This window comes from Strix uralensis, chromosome 5, assembly GCF_047716275.1.
Source record: "Strix uralensis isolate ZFMK-TIS-50842 chromosome 5, bStrUra1, whole genome shotgun sequence".
NCBI classification, from domain to species: Eukaryota; Metazoa; Chordata; class Aves; order Strigiformes; family Strigidae; genus Strix; species Strix uralensis.
In genome coordinates, this window is record NC_133976.1 from 58,393,319 (window position 1) to 58,410,454 (window position 17,136).

The 17,136-nt window shown below is 39.9% G+C and overlaps 1 protein-coding gene and 1 long non-coding RNA gene across 5 annotated transcripts in view; one reads left to right on the forward strand and one right to left on the reverse strand.

The window, feature by feature from the left end:
• The window catches only part of DMC1 (DNA meiotic recombinase 1), a 27,270-nt gene extending 12,249 nt beyond the window's left edge, over positions 1 to 15,021 (forward strand). For 3 of the 4 annotated variants that reach the window (XM_074871158.1, XM_074871156.1, XM_074871155.1), the window contains 13 exons: positions 2,184 to 2,274; positions 3,895 to 3,939; positions 6,805 to 6,951; positions 7,255 to 7,337; positions 7,969 to 8,021; positions 8,924 to 8,965; positions 10,175 to 10,247; positions 10,886 to 10,977; positions 11,792 to 11,865; positions 11,963 to 12,077; positions 12,913 to 12,973; positions 13,512 to 13,628; positions 14,322 to 15,021. In XM_074871158.1, coding sequence (XP_074727259.1) covers positions 2,184 to 2,274; positions 3,895 to 3,939; positions 6,805 to 6,951; positions 7,255 to 7,337; positions 7,969 to 8,021; positions 8,924 to 8,965; positions 10,175 to 10,247; positions 10,886 to 10,977; positions 11,792 to 11,865; positions 11,963 to 12,077; positions 12,913 to 12,973; positions 13,512 to 13,628; positions 14,322 to 14,391 — 1,063 coding nt within the window. In that variant the 3' untranslated portion in view covers positions 14,392 to 15,021. Of the gene's footprint in view, positions 1 to 362; positions 466 to 2,183; positions 2,275 to 3,894; positions 3,940 to 6,804; positions 6,952 to 7,254; positions 7,338 to 7,968; positions 8,022 to 8,923; positions 8,966 to 10,174; positions 10,248 to 10,885; positions 10,978 to 11,791; positions 11,866 to 11,962; positions 12,078 to 12,912; positions 12,974 to 13,511; positions 13,629 to 14,321 lie in introns of all 4 variants that reach the window. The other variant, XM_074871157.1, reaches the window with a different exon arrangement.
• On the reverse strand, positions 3,840 to 17,055 carry LOC141944504 (uncharacterized). The gene is made up of 3 exons (XR_012629251.1): positions 16,746 to 17,055; positions 9,108 to 9,236; positions 3,840 to 6,882 (listed from the first exon to the last, which is right to left on the reverse strand). It is a non-coding gene; the product is annotated as an uncharacterized LOC141944504 (long non-coding RNA).
• Positions 17,056 to 17,136: the final 81 nt, after the last annotated feature.

Below are 17,136 nucleotides of genomic sequence, written 5' to 3' on the forward strand. Positions count from 1 at the left end.
TGAAATTCCACCACGGCGCCCCTCGGGGCAGGCCCGATCGTCTCCTGCCCCTAACGTGGGGCCCACACTTGGCTCCAGTCAAGTCAGCTGCGATGACTGTCCACTCCAAACCCTCTCGTCAAACCCAACACTACGTGCTGGGGCCAAATCCCTGTCACATCGACAGTCTGTATCTTTTGGAAGGAGCACAGCTTGCAAGTCATGCCCACATATCCTCATGAATAGCTCCCAGGGCAGTAACAGGAGGGTCAGGGCACCCAACGTGGCACAAAAGTGTTCGTGTTTCCTCACAAAGATCCTCACTTCTTCATGGATTTGCTGCATTGTCTCAGACTTTCACCCTTTTATCTGGTTCATTGCAGGCAGCGGTGGCTGAAATCCTCTGGGTCTTTGGTGCGCCAACACACCAGCAACAGGAGGACCCTCCACTAAACAGGAGGATTTCGTTCATCCCTAAAGCGTTCAGTAGGGTGTGGTATAATTTCTCCATTTTCCCTTGTAGCCTGCAGGAAGGCACAGGTCTGGGTCTGCCTCGTTTTTCTGCTGTGAGATGCCAGTGACCTAAATATGGGGCATAGGAGAGCAGTCCCAAGCCCTGTTCAGCTGTGCTTGGAGGAATGCAGGATTATGTGCATTTCAGGAGGATATTTTTAATGGAGAAGGGGGATTGTAATATGATTGCCTTTTGCATTACTTGTTTTTCTTCTTTCAGTATTTGAAGCTAAGGGGTTGTTAAAATCTCTTCAAGTATTTTTTAATTTATGTTTTACTGTAATATTTTTCTGACTGATACAAGGCATGACGTGAAGGCATGATTTCTCATTCGATAATTGCCAGGGTTCTGAAATAGAAACGAAATATATCCTGACACTATCAGAAACAACTGATTTTATAGGAATATTTTGATTAAATACTAGCAGAAGTGAATCCATTGTATTTTCACTCCAAAACCCAAATAAAATAATTCTAAAGTTATAACATTTTCTATCTCACTTCTCCCATCCTCTCTAGACACTATTCTTGCAAACATATTAGGCAGACCTTAACTATCCATTTAGAAGCTGAAAAAAGCTATTTGCAGATATTTAGTCTAAATTATCCCATCCTCTGCTAGATGTAGCCCATCTTGTAGTTTCATAATAAAGCCAACTTACTTTTCATGGATTTTATTAACAAGGATGGCAAACAAACATATATACACATCTGGATGAGGTAGTTTACAAAACTTTTAATCAGACATAGATAGAAGAACAGTGAAGGCAAGCTCACAATTAAGAGAAGCAACCTATCCATTTACAAAACCACAAAAATGATACAGCAGGTTATAAGATCATATTTCTAAGGAACTACTTTGTATTAATTTTTCTTGCATTTGTAACATTTAAGGAGGTTGTATTTTGCTTTTTATTTAACCATGCTACCAGTAAGTGCCTATTCCAGTTCTAGGCCTTGATTACAGGAAGTCCTATAAAGAGGGCGGTGAAGCTGCAGTGGAGTACAGACATGGCAAGTTAACCATGAAAAACCTGTATATGTTTTTGCATAATAAAAGCCTCAGATTTTTATTACCCTTCTTTTATTCTCTTCATGCAAGCATACTTCTTACAGGTATTACTTGCATGTCTTCAGCATTTATTAGGTATTCTGAACTCCAGCAAGAACTTGAAAACAAATACAGCTTTATAGTCTGCTCAAGATAATGACTATGGAGTTGTAGCCTTCTCAAATAGCACTGTTTTGTGGGCTTTCTGTCACATAAAGATGGGGAAGCTGAGATGTTGCAGAGCCTTTTCATGACAACTATGCTGACTTTTGTTATAAAAATACAGACTGCCTTTAACTTTCTTACCAGAATAAATTCCACTTATGATAAGTCATTTAAAATATCTCCACCTCCAAACTCATCTCTGACCCATGATTTTCACAAGGGAATGACATATCTTTTCCTAATACCTGTTAAACCCTTTCTAGCCAAACTGGTTCATATGAGAGTAATGCACTACATTTTCTCCTTTTGGGCTGGTAGGTCAGATAACAAAGAGTTGGAAGAAGAATCCAAGTTTAAATACATACGTGATGGCATACTGAGAAGGTTCTGTAGTTCAAGGACTTCGTAAAAGTCCTTTTACAGACATTTAGTTATTTATTGCCACCCCAATACTATCTTTGCTTCCATTTCCCAGTAGTGATCAATACTTTATTGCCTGCTCTTTCACGATGAAGGCCATGGAGGATCAAGTAGTCCAGGAAGAACCAGGATACCAGGATGATGAGGTAAATTTATGGTTGATTGAAAAATATGTGCAGCAAACGTTGTTTGAAGGTATTATGATAGTGTTATGAAATCCACGGAGACAGGAGGTCCCCAAAGACCATCAGGGAGTTCAATGTATTTAGAATTTTGTTCCAGTCTAATACCAAGAAATCTTATTCTCCTAGTGCTGTACAGCCTTGCTCTTTCAAGTACTCTTCATTAACCTTTCAAAAGCTATGCAGTTTTTAACAGGATTATCATTATTTCTTTATATTTTACTATTCTATATTAAATGCAAGGGGGCTATCAATTAATTTTATGCTTCCAAGGAATGGTCATCAGCCTGAAAAGACTGAGGAACTATGTGTTGGGTTTGTATGTGGCAGGTTTTTGGTAGCGGGGGAGGGGGCTACAGCAGTGGACCCCTGTGAGAAGCTTCTCAAAGCTCTCCAGACTCCAAGCTGGACCCACCTCTGTGCCAAGGCTGAGCCAATTAGTGACGGCCACACCTCTGTGATAACGTATTTAAGAAGGGGAACCTGGGAGAGGGAGTTGGAGTTGTGAGGGGGACACCTCTGCAAACACTGAGGTCAGTGAAAGAAAAGAGGAGGAAGAGGGGGAGGTGTGCCAGAGCAGAGACCCCCCCTGCAGCCCATGGTGAGAGGGCAGGCTGTGCCCCTGCAGCCCATGGAGGTCTATGGTAGAGTAGATGCCCACCTGCAGCCCAAGGAGGACCCCACACCAGAGCAGGTGGCTGCACCAGAAGAAGGTTGAAGAAAGCCCACTGCAGAGCAGTCTGTTGCTGGGAGGATTGCAATACACAGGAGGGACACACTGGCGCAGTTCATGAAGGGCTGCAGCCTGTAGGAAGGACCCACGTCAGAGAAATTTCATGGAGGACTGTCTCCTGTGAGAGGGAGCAGGGGAGGAGTGTGAGGAGCCCTCCCCCTGAGGAGGAAGGAGCAGCAGAAACAACATGTGAGGGACTGACCTCAACCCCCATTCCCTGCGCCCCTGCACCACTATGGGGGAGGAAGGAGAAAAATTGGGAGCAAAGCTGAGCCTGGGAAGAAGGGGTGGGGGGAAGGTGGTTTTTTTTAAGATGTGGTTGTATTTCTCACTGTCCTACTCAGCTGATTGGTAAATTAGTGGTGGTGGTGCTCAAATTAAATTGATGTTCCTTTTTCCTTCCCCAATCAAGTCTGTCTTTTGCCCATGACCATAATGGTTGAGTCATCCCTCCTTGTCCTTGTGTTGATCCCTGAGCCTTTTGTTTTATTTTCTCATCCCCATCCCTGAGGAGGAAGGAGTGATTGAGTGGCTGCGTAGTGCTCAGTTGCCCTCTGGGCTTAAACCACGACAAACTGTGGCAGAAAAAATCAAGGTGGTAATGATCATAACACAAGTTTTACTAGCACAGCAGAGGATTGCTTGCCTGTGAAGATAGACTTTATGAAGAAGGTGATAGGAAATGTGTAGGCCTTCTTGGCTCACTATGGCTTTGCTTATTTGGGTACTCCACCAAGTTATGTATTATTAGAGAAAATAATTTAAATGTTTACAAATTTGAAACAGACACATAGATGTAATTACAAGAAAAAGCAAAATATGTTTTTATTTTTTTCTTCTATTTTTTTTAGGAATCCTTTTTTCAGGATATTGACCTGCTACAGAAGCATGGAATTGTAAGTATTAGCAATGACTTTACACACAGAATTGTCCATATAAAGTTGTTGTAAGGTTATTTCCAAAAGTGTACACACGTTGATACAAATAACTGAAATTCCTCCTTGCAATAAATTCTAAATCAGGCATATGAAGACAAATTTTGCCTTTGGTGATAAGACAGGTTTTCAGAAAATCTCATTCCCATCAGATTCCTAAATAAAGTGGCAAGATATTCAAAGTATTTAGCACCCAGCACTCTTGAAAAACCAACTACTTGCTAATTTATTTGAAAACTGTGTGATAGATTACTTCCTGTTCCTGCCAATCTTTGTAATTACTCCTTCGGTTTTGGTGCCTGTGAAATTACACTGTGACAATTGTTATACTATTTTCAGCATGCCAGTGAAGGGGGTAGAGTGGGAGTGAGGAAAATATTAGTAGCTAGAGAAATAAGTGGTTAGTTTTCTTCAGCAAATATGGATGCCTGTAATGGTTATCATCATCATTATTATCACATAAACATCACCTATTTATTTGAATTACTATTAGTATATGTTTATCCAGGAGACTGGCTCATGGATCGGAACCCTGTTACATTCAGTGTTATAGAAGCAGAATAAAAAGTTGGGTTTGCCCAAAGTAATATAAGATTTAAGTCTAAGATAAATGACTACAGACAGATACCGATGAGGAGGACACAGACACGATGAGGCATTAGTCAGCACTATAGTTACTGGGCTCAGCATGTCAGCAGTGTAATTGTTGTCAGTTTTTTTTATTGGCAGTTTTAAAGAGAGTTCTGAAGAAGGATCATGAGGTTGGGAGCTCTAACTATGGGGCAACATAGGAAAAATACACAAATTCTTGTGTCAAAAATTTAACAAGTTGACCAAAGAGGCTGACCTCATGAGCTGGAAGGGCGCTGTATTAGCCTGTCAATATTAAACAAGGCACGGCATGCAGAAGATCTTGGAAATAAAGAATAATGTCTTAGGCTGTTCTTCTAGCTTATTAATGGTTTCCTGCTCCTTTTTTTTTTCCTTCCCTCCAAGTGGTTATTCCCACATGCTAGGGAAAGATTTTGTTCTCAGCTGTGCCATTTAAAATCTTTGTGTGAACATATGATGAAGCATATTCATTAAATAAATTTGCTTAAAGAAATTTTTTTGTGGGTTCAGAATTTTTTCCCTAGAAGTAGAGAGAGAAATATTTACTAGATCTGACAGCGTGGCCACAAAGAGAGCCAGATTAGCGCAACTGAGGCTGTGGTTTGACATTCAAAAGTATTTGGTAGGAATTAAGGCGCTGCAACCCTGCAGCCTTTGCTGAGTGTTCCTGCCCCTAGAGCATGCTATCCCTTCTGGCACATCTGCTTTTGTAGCCTGTGAACTGGTTTGTGAATCAATTTGTTCAAAAAGTCACAACAAAAAATGTGGTTGAGTTTTTTTATTTGTAAATTCTCAGTCTGCTCCCTTTTCCACCTCAGGGGCACACAACTGGGACAGGGCTGCAACATGGGGTAGAGCCTCAGGACAAGCAGCTGGTGTAAGGGGCAGGCGTGTCAGTATGTTAAGCCAGGAGTACTGCTGAACACTTCGTAGTATTGAACGCTAGTCTAAGGAGGCCTGTATCCTAGGACCTTGGTTGGTACATAAGATGTTGGTGAAAGGTGTATCTCTGGGAGAGAACATGAACTTCTACAACCAGGTCTACCACACAGAGACTTGTAATGCAGAACACCCTTAAGTTTGATGTCATCAGAAAGACAGAGCCACTGAAGAAACACAGAAGCAGGGTAATGCATTTAAAGTTTTGGTCTAGAAAAATTATCTTTGCAGCAGTAGTCTGTTATCTAAATAGAACACCACAATAAAACAGCTCAATCCTTTTTATATTGCTGTTACGTGCTTTTGGGTGGAAGAGTAATTTTTATTTGTGACTTATTTATTTTTAGCTCGCTCATTCCTATTAATGTAATAATCAAAAAACATATCACAGGATGAGAAATAAGCTTCCAAATGAACATGACTAATTTCTCACATAAGCCCCCCTCCACTCTTATGTCCTATGCACCCACATGCTCTAGATAAATAGATGACACGTTCAGTTCATAGTTTTTTTCAAAGAAAAATTTTGGCTGGAAATGGTAAATTGAAGTATTATCCCACACGTTTCACATAGTTTGTTTTCTTGTGAGTAATCTGTTGCTTGCCTTTAAGTTTCCAGTGATGTCAGAATCATAAAATGAGGTGAGAGAAGGCAAAATGTGTCAGCAGGGTGCTGACTGAAGTCATGTTGCACCCAATTTATGAAAAAATCTAGTGGTTCATTCTAGCCCAAAGTGTCGGTCAGATCTTGAGGGTATGTGTGTGTTTTAAACTGGAACTGTGAACATGCAGAAACAGCACAGCAGTTAGAGGCAGCATCCAACGATCCTTGAGAGTCAGCTCCCAATTATCCACAATCAGATTATCTGGTTTACAGATTATCTGTGCTAAGGGACCAAGGACAGATTGAGTGTTACAGGGTTTACTAGGCTGGGCTCCACACTATCGGAAGTAATCTGTACTGTTTCTTTACTACCAACTTGGATCTAGAAAGACTGACACTGAACAGGGACCAGTAAATATGACTGGACCCAAAACACCTTTCTCTCAAAAGCACCAGGATCTCATCTCTGCACCATGACCCCTCACACCAATGTTACCTAAAATTTTCTGGTTTTGTGTCACAAACTAGATAATGAAGAGTTTACTGTGAATCTGTTTCTTGGTGAAAATACACATACATACGAATGTATATTAAAGTATGTTTCAAAGGTTTACTTCGCCTTCTAGTTGTTAACTGTCACGAGTACTCACAGAAGGGAACTTTCTTCACAGAATGTAGCAGATATTAAAAAACTGAAGTCAGTTGGGATCTGCACCATCAAAGGAATCCAGATGACCACAAGACGGGCACTGTGCAATGTAAAAGGGCTTTCAGAGGCCAAAGTGGACAAGATTAAAGAAGCCGCAAACAAGCTTATTGTAAGCCAATCACTTTCCTGATAGTTTAAACTTATGCTGGCCTCTCCAAAATGCTGTGCAACATTTCTCTTAACAGAGTTTTTAACCACATCATCAAGATAATTTTGAAAATTATTCTGCTCATTACTCTAAAGGGATAATACTTTATATTCTACAACAGCCGGACAAATGCTGTGGTGCTTTTCATACCCAACCTGTATAAATGAGGCTAGCGTGGAGAGAAGATGCTTATGTGGGATATTGCACTTTACCTTCAGGTTAAAGCTAAAATAAACTTCTCATGTTCTCTTTGGTCTTCCTTAGGAACCAGGCTTCCTGACTGCCTTTGAGTACAGTGAAAAACGGAAGATGGTATTTCATATTACTACTGGCAGCCAGGAATTTGAGTAAGCTTATCTCTACTTAAATTATTCCTTAGTACAAATTGTTCCAATAATCATATTTGTTGTCTTTAATGAGACACGAAAATATAAAGGAATAAATATACAGCTAGAACACGTAGGTTACCTTGCATTTGCAGCTAGTGCTGCTCAAAGATGCCCGCATCAGTAAGCAACAAAACCAACTCCTTTTCTGAGGGGAAACTGGACTTTGTACAGTCATTGTAAATAAACAGAGTTTGCATCCAGAAATCCTAAGCATATCATCATTTTTTCACTGGGTCAAAACAATCTGCAGGTCTCAGGTCAAAATTATAAGTCTTCAAGACCTCCCTTGACATATTTTTAGGGAATGTTATCTTTTCAAAGGTATTTTCTCTCTTTTTTTTCCAGTAATAATTTCTATAGATCTTTCTCTTGCACACAGAAAGGGTGGTTAAGACAGAATTAATTCTTTATGAATCAGTGATCATTTAGTGCCCTGCACTTAATGCATTTGTAAATTCTCAGTTTACAAATGAGGGAGGCGCTTTAGGGCAGAAATAACTTTTCTTAAAGTAGCAAAAATGTCTTTTTTTTACTTTCATCTTGTGATTTTGTGGGTTTAACTATACCATAATCCTCTCCCTTTCTCCAGTAAACTTCTGGGTGGTGGGATTGAAAGCATGGCAATCACTGAGGCCTTCGGAGGTGAGAAAACCACATTAAATGAGTATTACTGAACAAAGAGTTGCAACTCAGTTTACATTTTAAATCAAACTGGATTACTTCTATCAAATTTATCACATTGTAGTCATAAAGATGAGTACCTGCATGAATGTAAAAAGAAAGAAAACACTTCCGTCAGTGTTTTCCCATTTTTCCTCTTCATTTGCTTGCAGACTAAGTTTGAGCTGAGTAATCATTAGATTTGGGACATGGTGATTCACTACAACATAGCATTATTAATACTATTACTAATGTGTCATATAGGAAGGATTTCCCTGATGCAATCTGTGTTCCTTTCCGGTAACAAAACAGCCACAAAAAATATTTTATTTATGCACGCTTAGGGTATGTTGCATTTCATATAAGATTTTGGAATGACAATTAAGCTACTGTTACTGTAAATTTGGTGAACACTTCAACAACCATAAGGGTTCATAAAACACAGTACTCTTCCCTTTAGAAAAGATAAACTGGAGACTAACATGATTTGATATAATGAGATTAATAAACTCATAAGCTTCTCCTTGATCATTTTACTGAAAATGAAACTGGGCCAAGTCAGTGGAATCAACCATTTCTTCCCACCACCCCCCTGTCCCCAGCTAAGACTTTTCCACAGGTGCCATGTGGTTTTAACTTCTACACAGAAAAGAATAAATGACCTTAGCAGTCAAGCATGATCAAATTAAAGTATTTCAGATTTTGCTTTTCATGTAACACATTTATACTGCACTGTATGATTTACAAATTGGGATTAAATGATTTTAAAAGGTAGAGATAGACGTGAATTTTGTAAGTAAGCGTGTTTCTAACTACAGTAACTTCCGAATCTGGCCAACTCAGAAAAAGAAACCCTGACCTTTTTTTTCCTTTTTATTTAACAGAGTTCCGGACAGGCAAAACTCAGCTATCTCACACCCTTTGTGGTAGGTGTAATACCTTAAAAGAAAGAGCTTTTTCTTCTCAGTGAATCCATTCTTTACAACTATATCAGAATTAAACACATAGAGACAAGTTAGAATGCTTTATCTCTAGAAATACCGTGAAACTGACCTTGGTGACTCTTACCTCCGTTAATTGTGTTTGAGTAGAGAACTCATGTAAATGATTACTTTTCAGCGTTGCTCACATCAATGTAAGTTTTGCCATAAGGACAGAGAAGATGACTGTCTTAGAGATCGCAGCGAAACACACCATCTGGAAAAGCAGAGCACAAATATGGGTTACAGGTGGATGGGGCATTGCTCAGAAAAGGGCACAGGCAAGATTCTTTCTCAGCAACTCTTTTAATTTCCTGATTTCAAGAGGTTTTGCTGAATATGACATTCTGAAAGGGCACTGAAAGGATACTACTGGCTGACAGTAACTGCATAAACAAAGACTTTGGCAGTCACCATATTCAGGCAGTGCCAAATACAGCAGGACTCTGATTTCCCAGCGACATCTCTCAATGTGTAAATAGTAGTAAATAGTAACTAATATAACTGTTAATGCTGCTGAAATATAGTTACCAGACACTGGGTAGGCAAACATTCCCTTAAATGAACCCTATATTATAAAGGAAATTATAGCACCTTCTGGAAAAATAAGGCCTCTTCCATTTAGTACAGTCTAATGGTCAGCAGAGTCATACCTTTTTGCATGAATGACTACAACTGAATTGAGTATTTTAGCTTATTCACTCCAGAGACTAAACCCACAATTGGTAACTATTCACATATCAGGAAAAATTCATATGCAAAGAATTTTTGATCATATGAGTTACAGCTGGAAAAAAACCCTACTAAATCAATACCACTATTTTGGGCAGAGGATTAAGAGGATGTTTTGTGTGTAACAACTTATTAATACCTTACCTATTTGCAATATAAAATATACAGATTTAGTGATGGTACTGAGTAAAACACAATTTTGACACCATTAATCTCATCTGATCTGCATTTGAGACAAGTAGCTTGAATTTCTTCTCAAGAAGGCAGTAAGACTTGAGATACTCATGATTTCCACATTGATTAAAAGTTGTGGTTCTTTGTGATACGGATAAGCAGTCATATTTTATTAAAAAAGTAATAATAGAGGGAGTAAGAAAATATTTTTCCCACATTTTCATTTTGATCTTCTATGATTTACTGTAGTGACAGCTCAGCTTCCAGGACCGAATGGCTACACAGGTGGAAAGATTATCTTCATTGATACTGAAAACACTTTGTATCTTTTGGACTATTAAAAGCTACAGGTACCATGATCTGGAAAGACAATTCATTTTGTTATAGGCAAGTAGGAGGCTCCAGATATAGTTTCATACATGTAAAACATGGGAACTGACACAGAAAGCCTGGAGCACAGTGTGTAGTGGCTCACAAGGCAGTGACTTTTTTCTCTGTTATTTGATGTAATCCAACCTGGAAAAATTAGAGTTAGGATACAGATTTTAACTGATTTTTTGAGATCTAATATGCCTCCTACAGGTGATAGAAGCTTTTCTGTTTACTTCAAGAGAAATTAATCTAAGAACTAAACACTATTTTTAACACTTCATATCTGTGGTAGACTGTGTATAAATAGGTTTTGCTCATGGCTAAATTCCTAGAGCATAGATATCCCTATGTCAACCCCCTGCTCCCCCCCCCCCCCCCGCCTCAAACCCTAAACACAAAACAATTATCATCGTGAGCTCTAAACTATCTTAAGTACATGGGACAGTGTGAAGAAAAAAAGTCAGTCTTCTCTAGGATCAAAACAAATATTCTTTATTGTTTTTCCATAGTTCTATTTTGGAACAGCATTTTATTATTTTCAGAGCATGGTTTGTACAAAGGTAAATCCTTAACTCTGACTAATGTCAGCCGACCAGACCGCCTTCGTGACATTGCTGATCGCTTCAATCTTGACCACGATGCAGTACTTGACAACGTGCTGTACGCACGTGCATATACTAGTAAGACCATTATTGCAACTGACATGATATCTATGTTTTTCATTTAAGGCTCCTGCTTTAATAGTTCTCAGTTTATTAACTGGAATTTCTCACTGAGGATCATAAAGAATGTTTTGCTGCTAACAAAAGACGTTGTAAGCTTGCTTCCATTTTCTATTGCTGGTGGTGTACACTGAGCTCAGTAAGTATTCCAGCTCAGCAGCACTACATAGAGATTTGCAGTTTGCCGCAACATTAAATGAACTCTGCCATGTCTATGATGAGTGTCAGTGTAGCATCTTAGTAAGAGGAGCACCAATTAATGTTACCACAACTGCCTGAATGCAAGCTAATTCTGTAAATGCTGTTGAGATTCTTTATGGTCTTGGGAATGGAACTTTATAGGGACAGCTCCAAAACACTGACACAAGACACTGCATTAAAACTTCAAGGAAGTTTTGAATCGGACTTTGAGAGTACAATATGAACATGAACAATATAATTAATACAATTTCTGTGTGTCATTTAATTCAACATTAAATTCAAATGTTTATATTGCTTTTCAGTTCTTAAGTTGTCTTCATGCATAGTTTTGTTGTGAAGCTTTTCACAAAGAAGTTTTGTTAGCTGGTCAAGTGGAAACTGGAACCTGCAGAAGGACAGGCACTGTTGGGTATTGTACAGGTAGCTTGTTATTGGGCACTGGATTCAAAACTGCTGGCAGTGAAAATATAAACAGTGCAGGAATTTAAAGTGAAATTTTAAAATGCAGGCTTTTGTTCCTTCAGAGGTCTTTCTGGTCCTAATTTCACTTAACAACTGTACTTCCCACCAGGTGAACATCAGATGGAATTACTTGACTATGTAGCAGCCAAGTTCCATGAGGAAGCGGGTATCTTCAAGCTATTGGTACAAGACTAATTTTTTCTGTATGCTTACTGCTTTCAGAATAAGTTTTCCTATTTTCTTTCACTATATTTACTTATCTAGCATAATTACAATGCAGATCATTGACTCCATAATGGCACTTTTCCGTGTGGATTTCAGTGGTCGTGGAGAGTTGGCTGAACGACAACAGAAACTCGCTCAGATGCTGTCAAGGCTCCAAAAAATATCAGAAGGTAAGGGAAACACTGCAAAATTTGGAAAGCATGGACTGGATTTACTGAAACAGTAGCTGTTGGTGGCACAACCACCTAGTAGTCCGAGTGTATTATCAATCAGGCCCAGGAATCTTTCCTGATTTTACACCTCTGTCAGTTACCAAAAAGATCAAACTGATAATACATTATTTCAAGATGACAGATTAAGGAACCTTTAGAACTATCCAACATTTAGACTCTTCCTAGAAATACTGTTAAGAGAAGTCCTAAATGAGAGAACAGGTTGTAGAACTGGACAAATATCCAGTAAGAGAAATTGTCTTCTCCAAATTTCAACACAATAAACATGAAGAATAGAAAAAAGGACGAAGGCACAGGGAGATAGAAATGCCATGCCCATTGTCACATTCCCAGTATTTTGCAATGCTCTGAGGGATGCTAACAGGCTAAACAGGGTTCCGCCTCTTTGGAAGAAAATGTTGATAAGGAATGAGTAAATATTTTTTTTCATGCAGCAAATAGGAAAAAAAAAAAAAAAAGCAAACAGATAAAGTGAGGGAGAGGGGGCTGAGGGCAGGGAGCCAACAGAGAACATGGGAACTGAGAAAGACTTGTTCAGTGGAATTCTGAAAAGTGCTCATTTTTGGCCTAAGTATTACAGCTGAAGTCACAAGGAGCAAGTTTAGGCTGTCTCCTGATTAACTCCAGCCATCAGACATAAAGAATATTTACTTCTCTTTCATTTGGAATTCGAAGTGCTTCAGCAGCAGCCTTGATTTTACCAAGGATAGGAGAATATTTTGGAATTCTAACTGGATACATTCCACCTTCCTTGCATTGTTTTCTATTGCAGAATATAATGTGGCCGTGTTTGTGACCAACCAGATGACTGCTGATCCAGGCGCAACTATGACGTAAGAGAATTTTTCTCTTTTTTAAAAAATTTCTTCTCTTTTGTATTACATATGTAACAGAGATGAGAACTGAGATTGTATGGAGCAAGAGGCATTGAAATAAAGGTTCAGATTGGTCAGTGGTCCCTCTAGTATGATGAATCATTCATGGATGACACCTATAGGTTTCTCTCAGTTTTCATAATGAGTTTTTCTCATGTTTATCTGCTGCCTGGCATGATGGCTTCTTTCACTGTGACCTGAACGATGAGGACAAGCCATAAAAAGTATTGAAAAAGCACTCTATTTTCTTTTAGAGCAGTTCATATATGAAGTTTAAGGTGTGCATTTCCTGAGCCTCTTCAATTTAATGAGAGGAAAACTATGCCAGCATTGAACATCTGAACATCATATATTGAGGCATGTTAAAGTCCTTTTTTGATATATTTACCTCTTTATTATTCATTACTGAGTTCAATATGCCTCGTCTGACAGTTAATCACAGTATTAACCTATGAAATTCGCACAGTGAATCATCACAATTTTCCTGCTAATTTAGCTTTCAGGCGGACCCAAAAAAGCCCATTGGGGGCCACATCCTTGCTCATGCTTCGACTACCAGGATTAGTTTGAGGAAAGGGAGAGGGGAGCTGCGTATTGCAAAGATATACGACAGGTAAATCACCTTTCCTTCACAGGAAGGAAGACATGTTACCAGCAACTGTAAGGTTAAGGTGACAAACTTTAACAGCTTGACAGCTGATTCATGGTTTCAAACTAACCTAGTTTCTGGATGGTAAACTGAGAGAAAATCTGAAAGGACACACTAACTAACAGACTTAAAGTTGTCTTGCATATCACATATATTAAATTATGTAATCTTTCATCATAAATCCTACTAGATGCTCATCTCTTAAAGAAGACCATCAAATAGTTTGGTAAGACTGGTGGTCCCTTGGCAAGGAAAATTCCAGAGCTGTTAAATTTCTAAGTTTTGCTGATACAATTTGTATCACTTTACCTTGTAAGCTGTGACAGACGCAAGTCATTAAAAATTGTACTAGTGAAACTGCATGGAGAGACTGGTGTTTCTGGTCAGGAACTGAGAAATTGAAATGAGAGTTTGCACAGACAGAATCTTTCCTTCTCCTACACCTTCTGCATTCCCCTTCCTTGTGTTTGTTATCTTCCAAGAGGTAGATTTTACATTTTCTGATCCTGACAATATTGATCCCATTCTAGTTTTCACAAGGTATAAAGACACTGAAGTATTACAGATTGCTTACACTCACAACATTTTGGGGATTGTTTCACAACTGCATTTAACATAGGGAAACCCACAAGTTTCTTGTTTCTTTTTTTCCCCCAGCCCTGAGATGCCTGAAAATGAAGCCACATTTGCAATAACTGCTGGAGGGATTGGGGATGCCAAAGAATAGGCAGAAAACCAATGTAAATGTACAGCTGAAACCCACCTGAGCAGTTGGGATGAAGATTTGTGCAAGGTCACCAACTCCCTGGCTGCATTTTTATCTTTTGGGAACCACTTGAGCTATTCTGGGAGAACATCGGGATGAACTCTGTACAGTTCAGTTTCATTGATCTGAATAGAATTTGGTTCCCCCTTTAGGGTCTTCATTTTTCAATTAAACTTTCAGCAGACAAAGATTTAAGAAATAAACTTGTGAATTGTTCAAAGAATCCTCTTCCTATATTTTGTGAAAATCAAAGCTGTCCTTTCACATGAGATTAATATACTCTTTTTTAGTTTCTTTCAAAGACAGTGTCTATGTGGTAGAATAGTGTGAAATGGAGCAGAACTGGAATAAAGTCAGTTATAAAACTGACATAAATAGATGGAAAAGGCAGTGGCATGAGCAACAGCCCAAGACCTTGATGGAGTCTCATGTACCAGTAGAACAATAAATTACCTTAAAAATATGGTTTTAGGCATTTTTGTCGACTAGGTAATTTTTGTATTTTTATTTAGCCTTTTCTGCTTTTTGGAGAGAATGTTTTAAAACTGTTCTTATTAAAGTTAAAAATAAATATTATGAATTGGAAGAGTACTCTGCTTGTATCTGGGTGCTTTGAATCAAACCTTGCTCTCAATGATCTCAGTGACCTTTCAAGAGAGAAATAAACCAGGTGCAACCCAACATTTTAAACCCTTTTGTCTAGTTCTTTAAAGAAACAAACTTCATATAATTGCCTTGTCAGTCTCCTAATATAAGAATATTAAAGATTATTATTAAATAATATTAAATATTATTATTAAAAAGCACAGGAAAACAAAACCAGTAGCTAGATAGGGAAGGGGGGCTGGCATTGGTACTTACACGGAGGGAAAGGCAGTTATGACTCGGCTTGCTGAGGCAGCATGCTGCCTGGCCTGCGAGCACAGGCACAGCTCCGAACTGGCCAGAGATGTATGTCATGGGGGGCAAAAGAAGAAGCTGGGAGTAAAGACAGAAATCAGGGGACAAAATACCAATTCTGTTTGCATTACCTGCAATGCTCATGGAATTGCTTGTTTTAAAATAAACTCAACAATTTACGTATTAGATGCTTTAAGGGAAGGCCTAACTTTGTCCTCTTGTATGAGTGCTAATTAGAATGGGTCTAACCTTGGTGACTGGTTAAGGAGCTTTATCCTCACTGATACAAGAATTTTTTCATTTAGATTAACTAACGCATGTAAGATAACATGAAGTAAAAAGGCAGTGATGACCAGAAATTCATCCAAGAAAAGCCTGACACTGTAGCCAGGGTTTACCGTGTGACAGAGCTAGAGAGTTTGCCCTCCTTGAGTGGCTTCTTAACACCACCTTTGATATTTTTCCTGAGGTAAAGCACTATTTTTCACAGTGAAGTCCAGAAAGACAAAGGCAGGGAGGCTGGCTGATCTGACGGAGCCAGGAACGGATCTACTGTTGTCATTTAACGTAACATCTAATCTTTGCATGCGCCAGTCTTTCCCACACCAGGCTTTCATATCTAATGGCCAAGCATGAGAGCTTACAGTGTCACTTGACTCCCTTCCACCCACTTATAAAGACCCAAGTTTCTTCCAACATCTTATTTTAAGCTCCAAGCCTGCTTTTTGCTTTCTCACATATGCCATACGTACATACAGCAAGTAAAACTAAAACGGTAAACAATCTGTGTCTCATTCCAGGCCAAGTTATTTGTTTCAAGGGTATAAAACTAAAGGGGATTCACTTTATCTTGTGCTGATATAACTGATTTTTGATAACCTGACAATGCAGAAAGCACTGATGATAGCACGACTGCGGTTTGGGCCAAAATTTGGCTGGTGCCCGCAGACCACCCAGTTGACATGGCTTCTTGTGTCAGGACAAAAGAACTTCTGGCCTATGCCACATAATTGCCTCATGGCTTATTTTATCTTTTAGGTAGGAGTCTCTGGTTGATATGGGGAGTCAAACGCTAGCAGCCATAAACACGGTGTCTATGCCATGCCTGGTGTCCTTGGGGTACTTCTGATCATTTCTTCTATCACTTCCAATAACAACACAGGGGGTGAAGGGGTGAATTTGTTTACTTTCTGGAGAGGTTGCCATGAACCTCCTGCAGCTGCAGAGGGGGGTGTGTGACCGGGTGGTTGCCGGCACGACCCACGTCGGGGCCCGTTATGCCATTTTATCTCGGCCTCCTGGCACTCAGGCAAAAGAAAACATCATGGCTGCTGTCACTCCCGCTCCTGCCCCAGCGCCGCGCTAAGATCCCCCCAGTAATCTGCTAGGGAAAAAAGCGGAGGAAAGACCCCGACCTGCCGGACCCGTGCTGCCTCACCGGCGCCACCGCAGAGGCCCGAGAGGCCGCTCCCCGCCCGCCGTGCCGTGCCGGGCCCCCGCCGCCGCCCCGCGTTCCCGTTATTGTCTCCTCAGCACCGCTGCCACCCTCCACGGGGCCAGCCGGCGCGTAGGCGAAAGGCCGTATTCTCCAAACCCGACTACGCTGCAAAATTAACGTAATCCTCCGACCCTCCGCCAACCCTGCCTGCACAACCCGCGGAAGAATTTTACGCAAAACACACGGGCTCTTCCTGCCCTACGCCAGCCTGAGTTACACGATTTGCGTACGCCATGTACTTACGTAACGTACGCCTCGGCCTGGGTTTTCCCTACCGCCCAGAAGGGGTTACGGGGTTGACTCCTTGC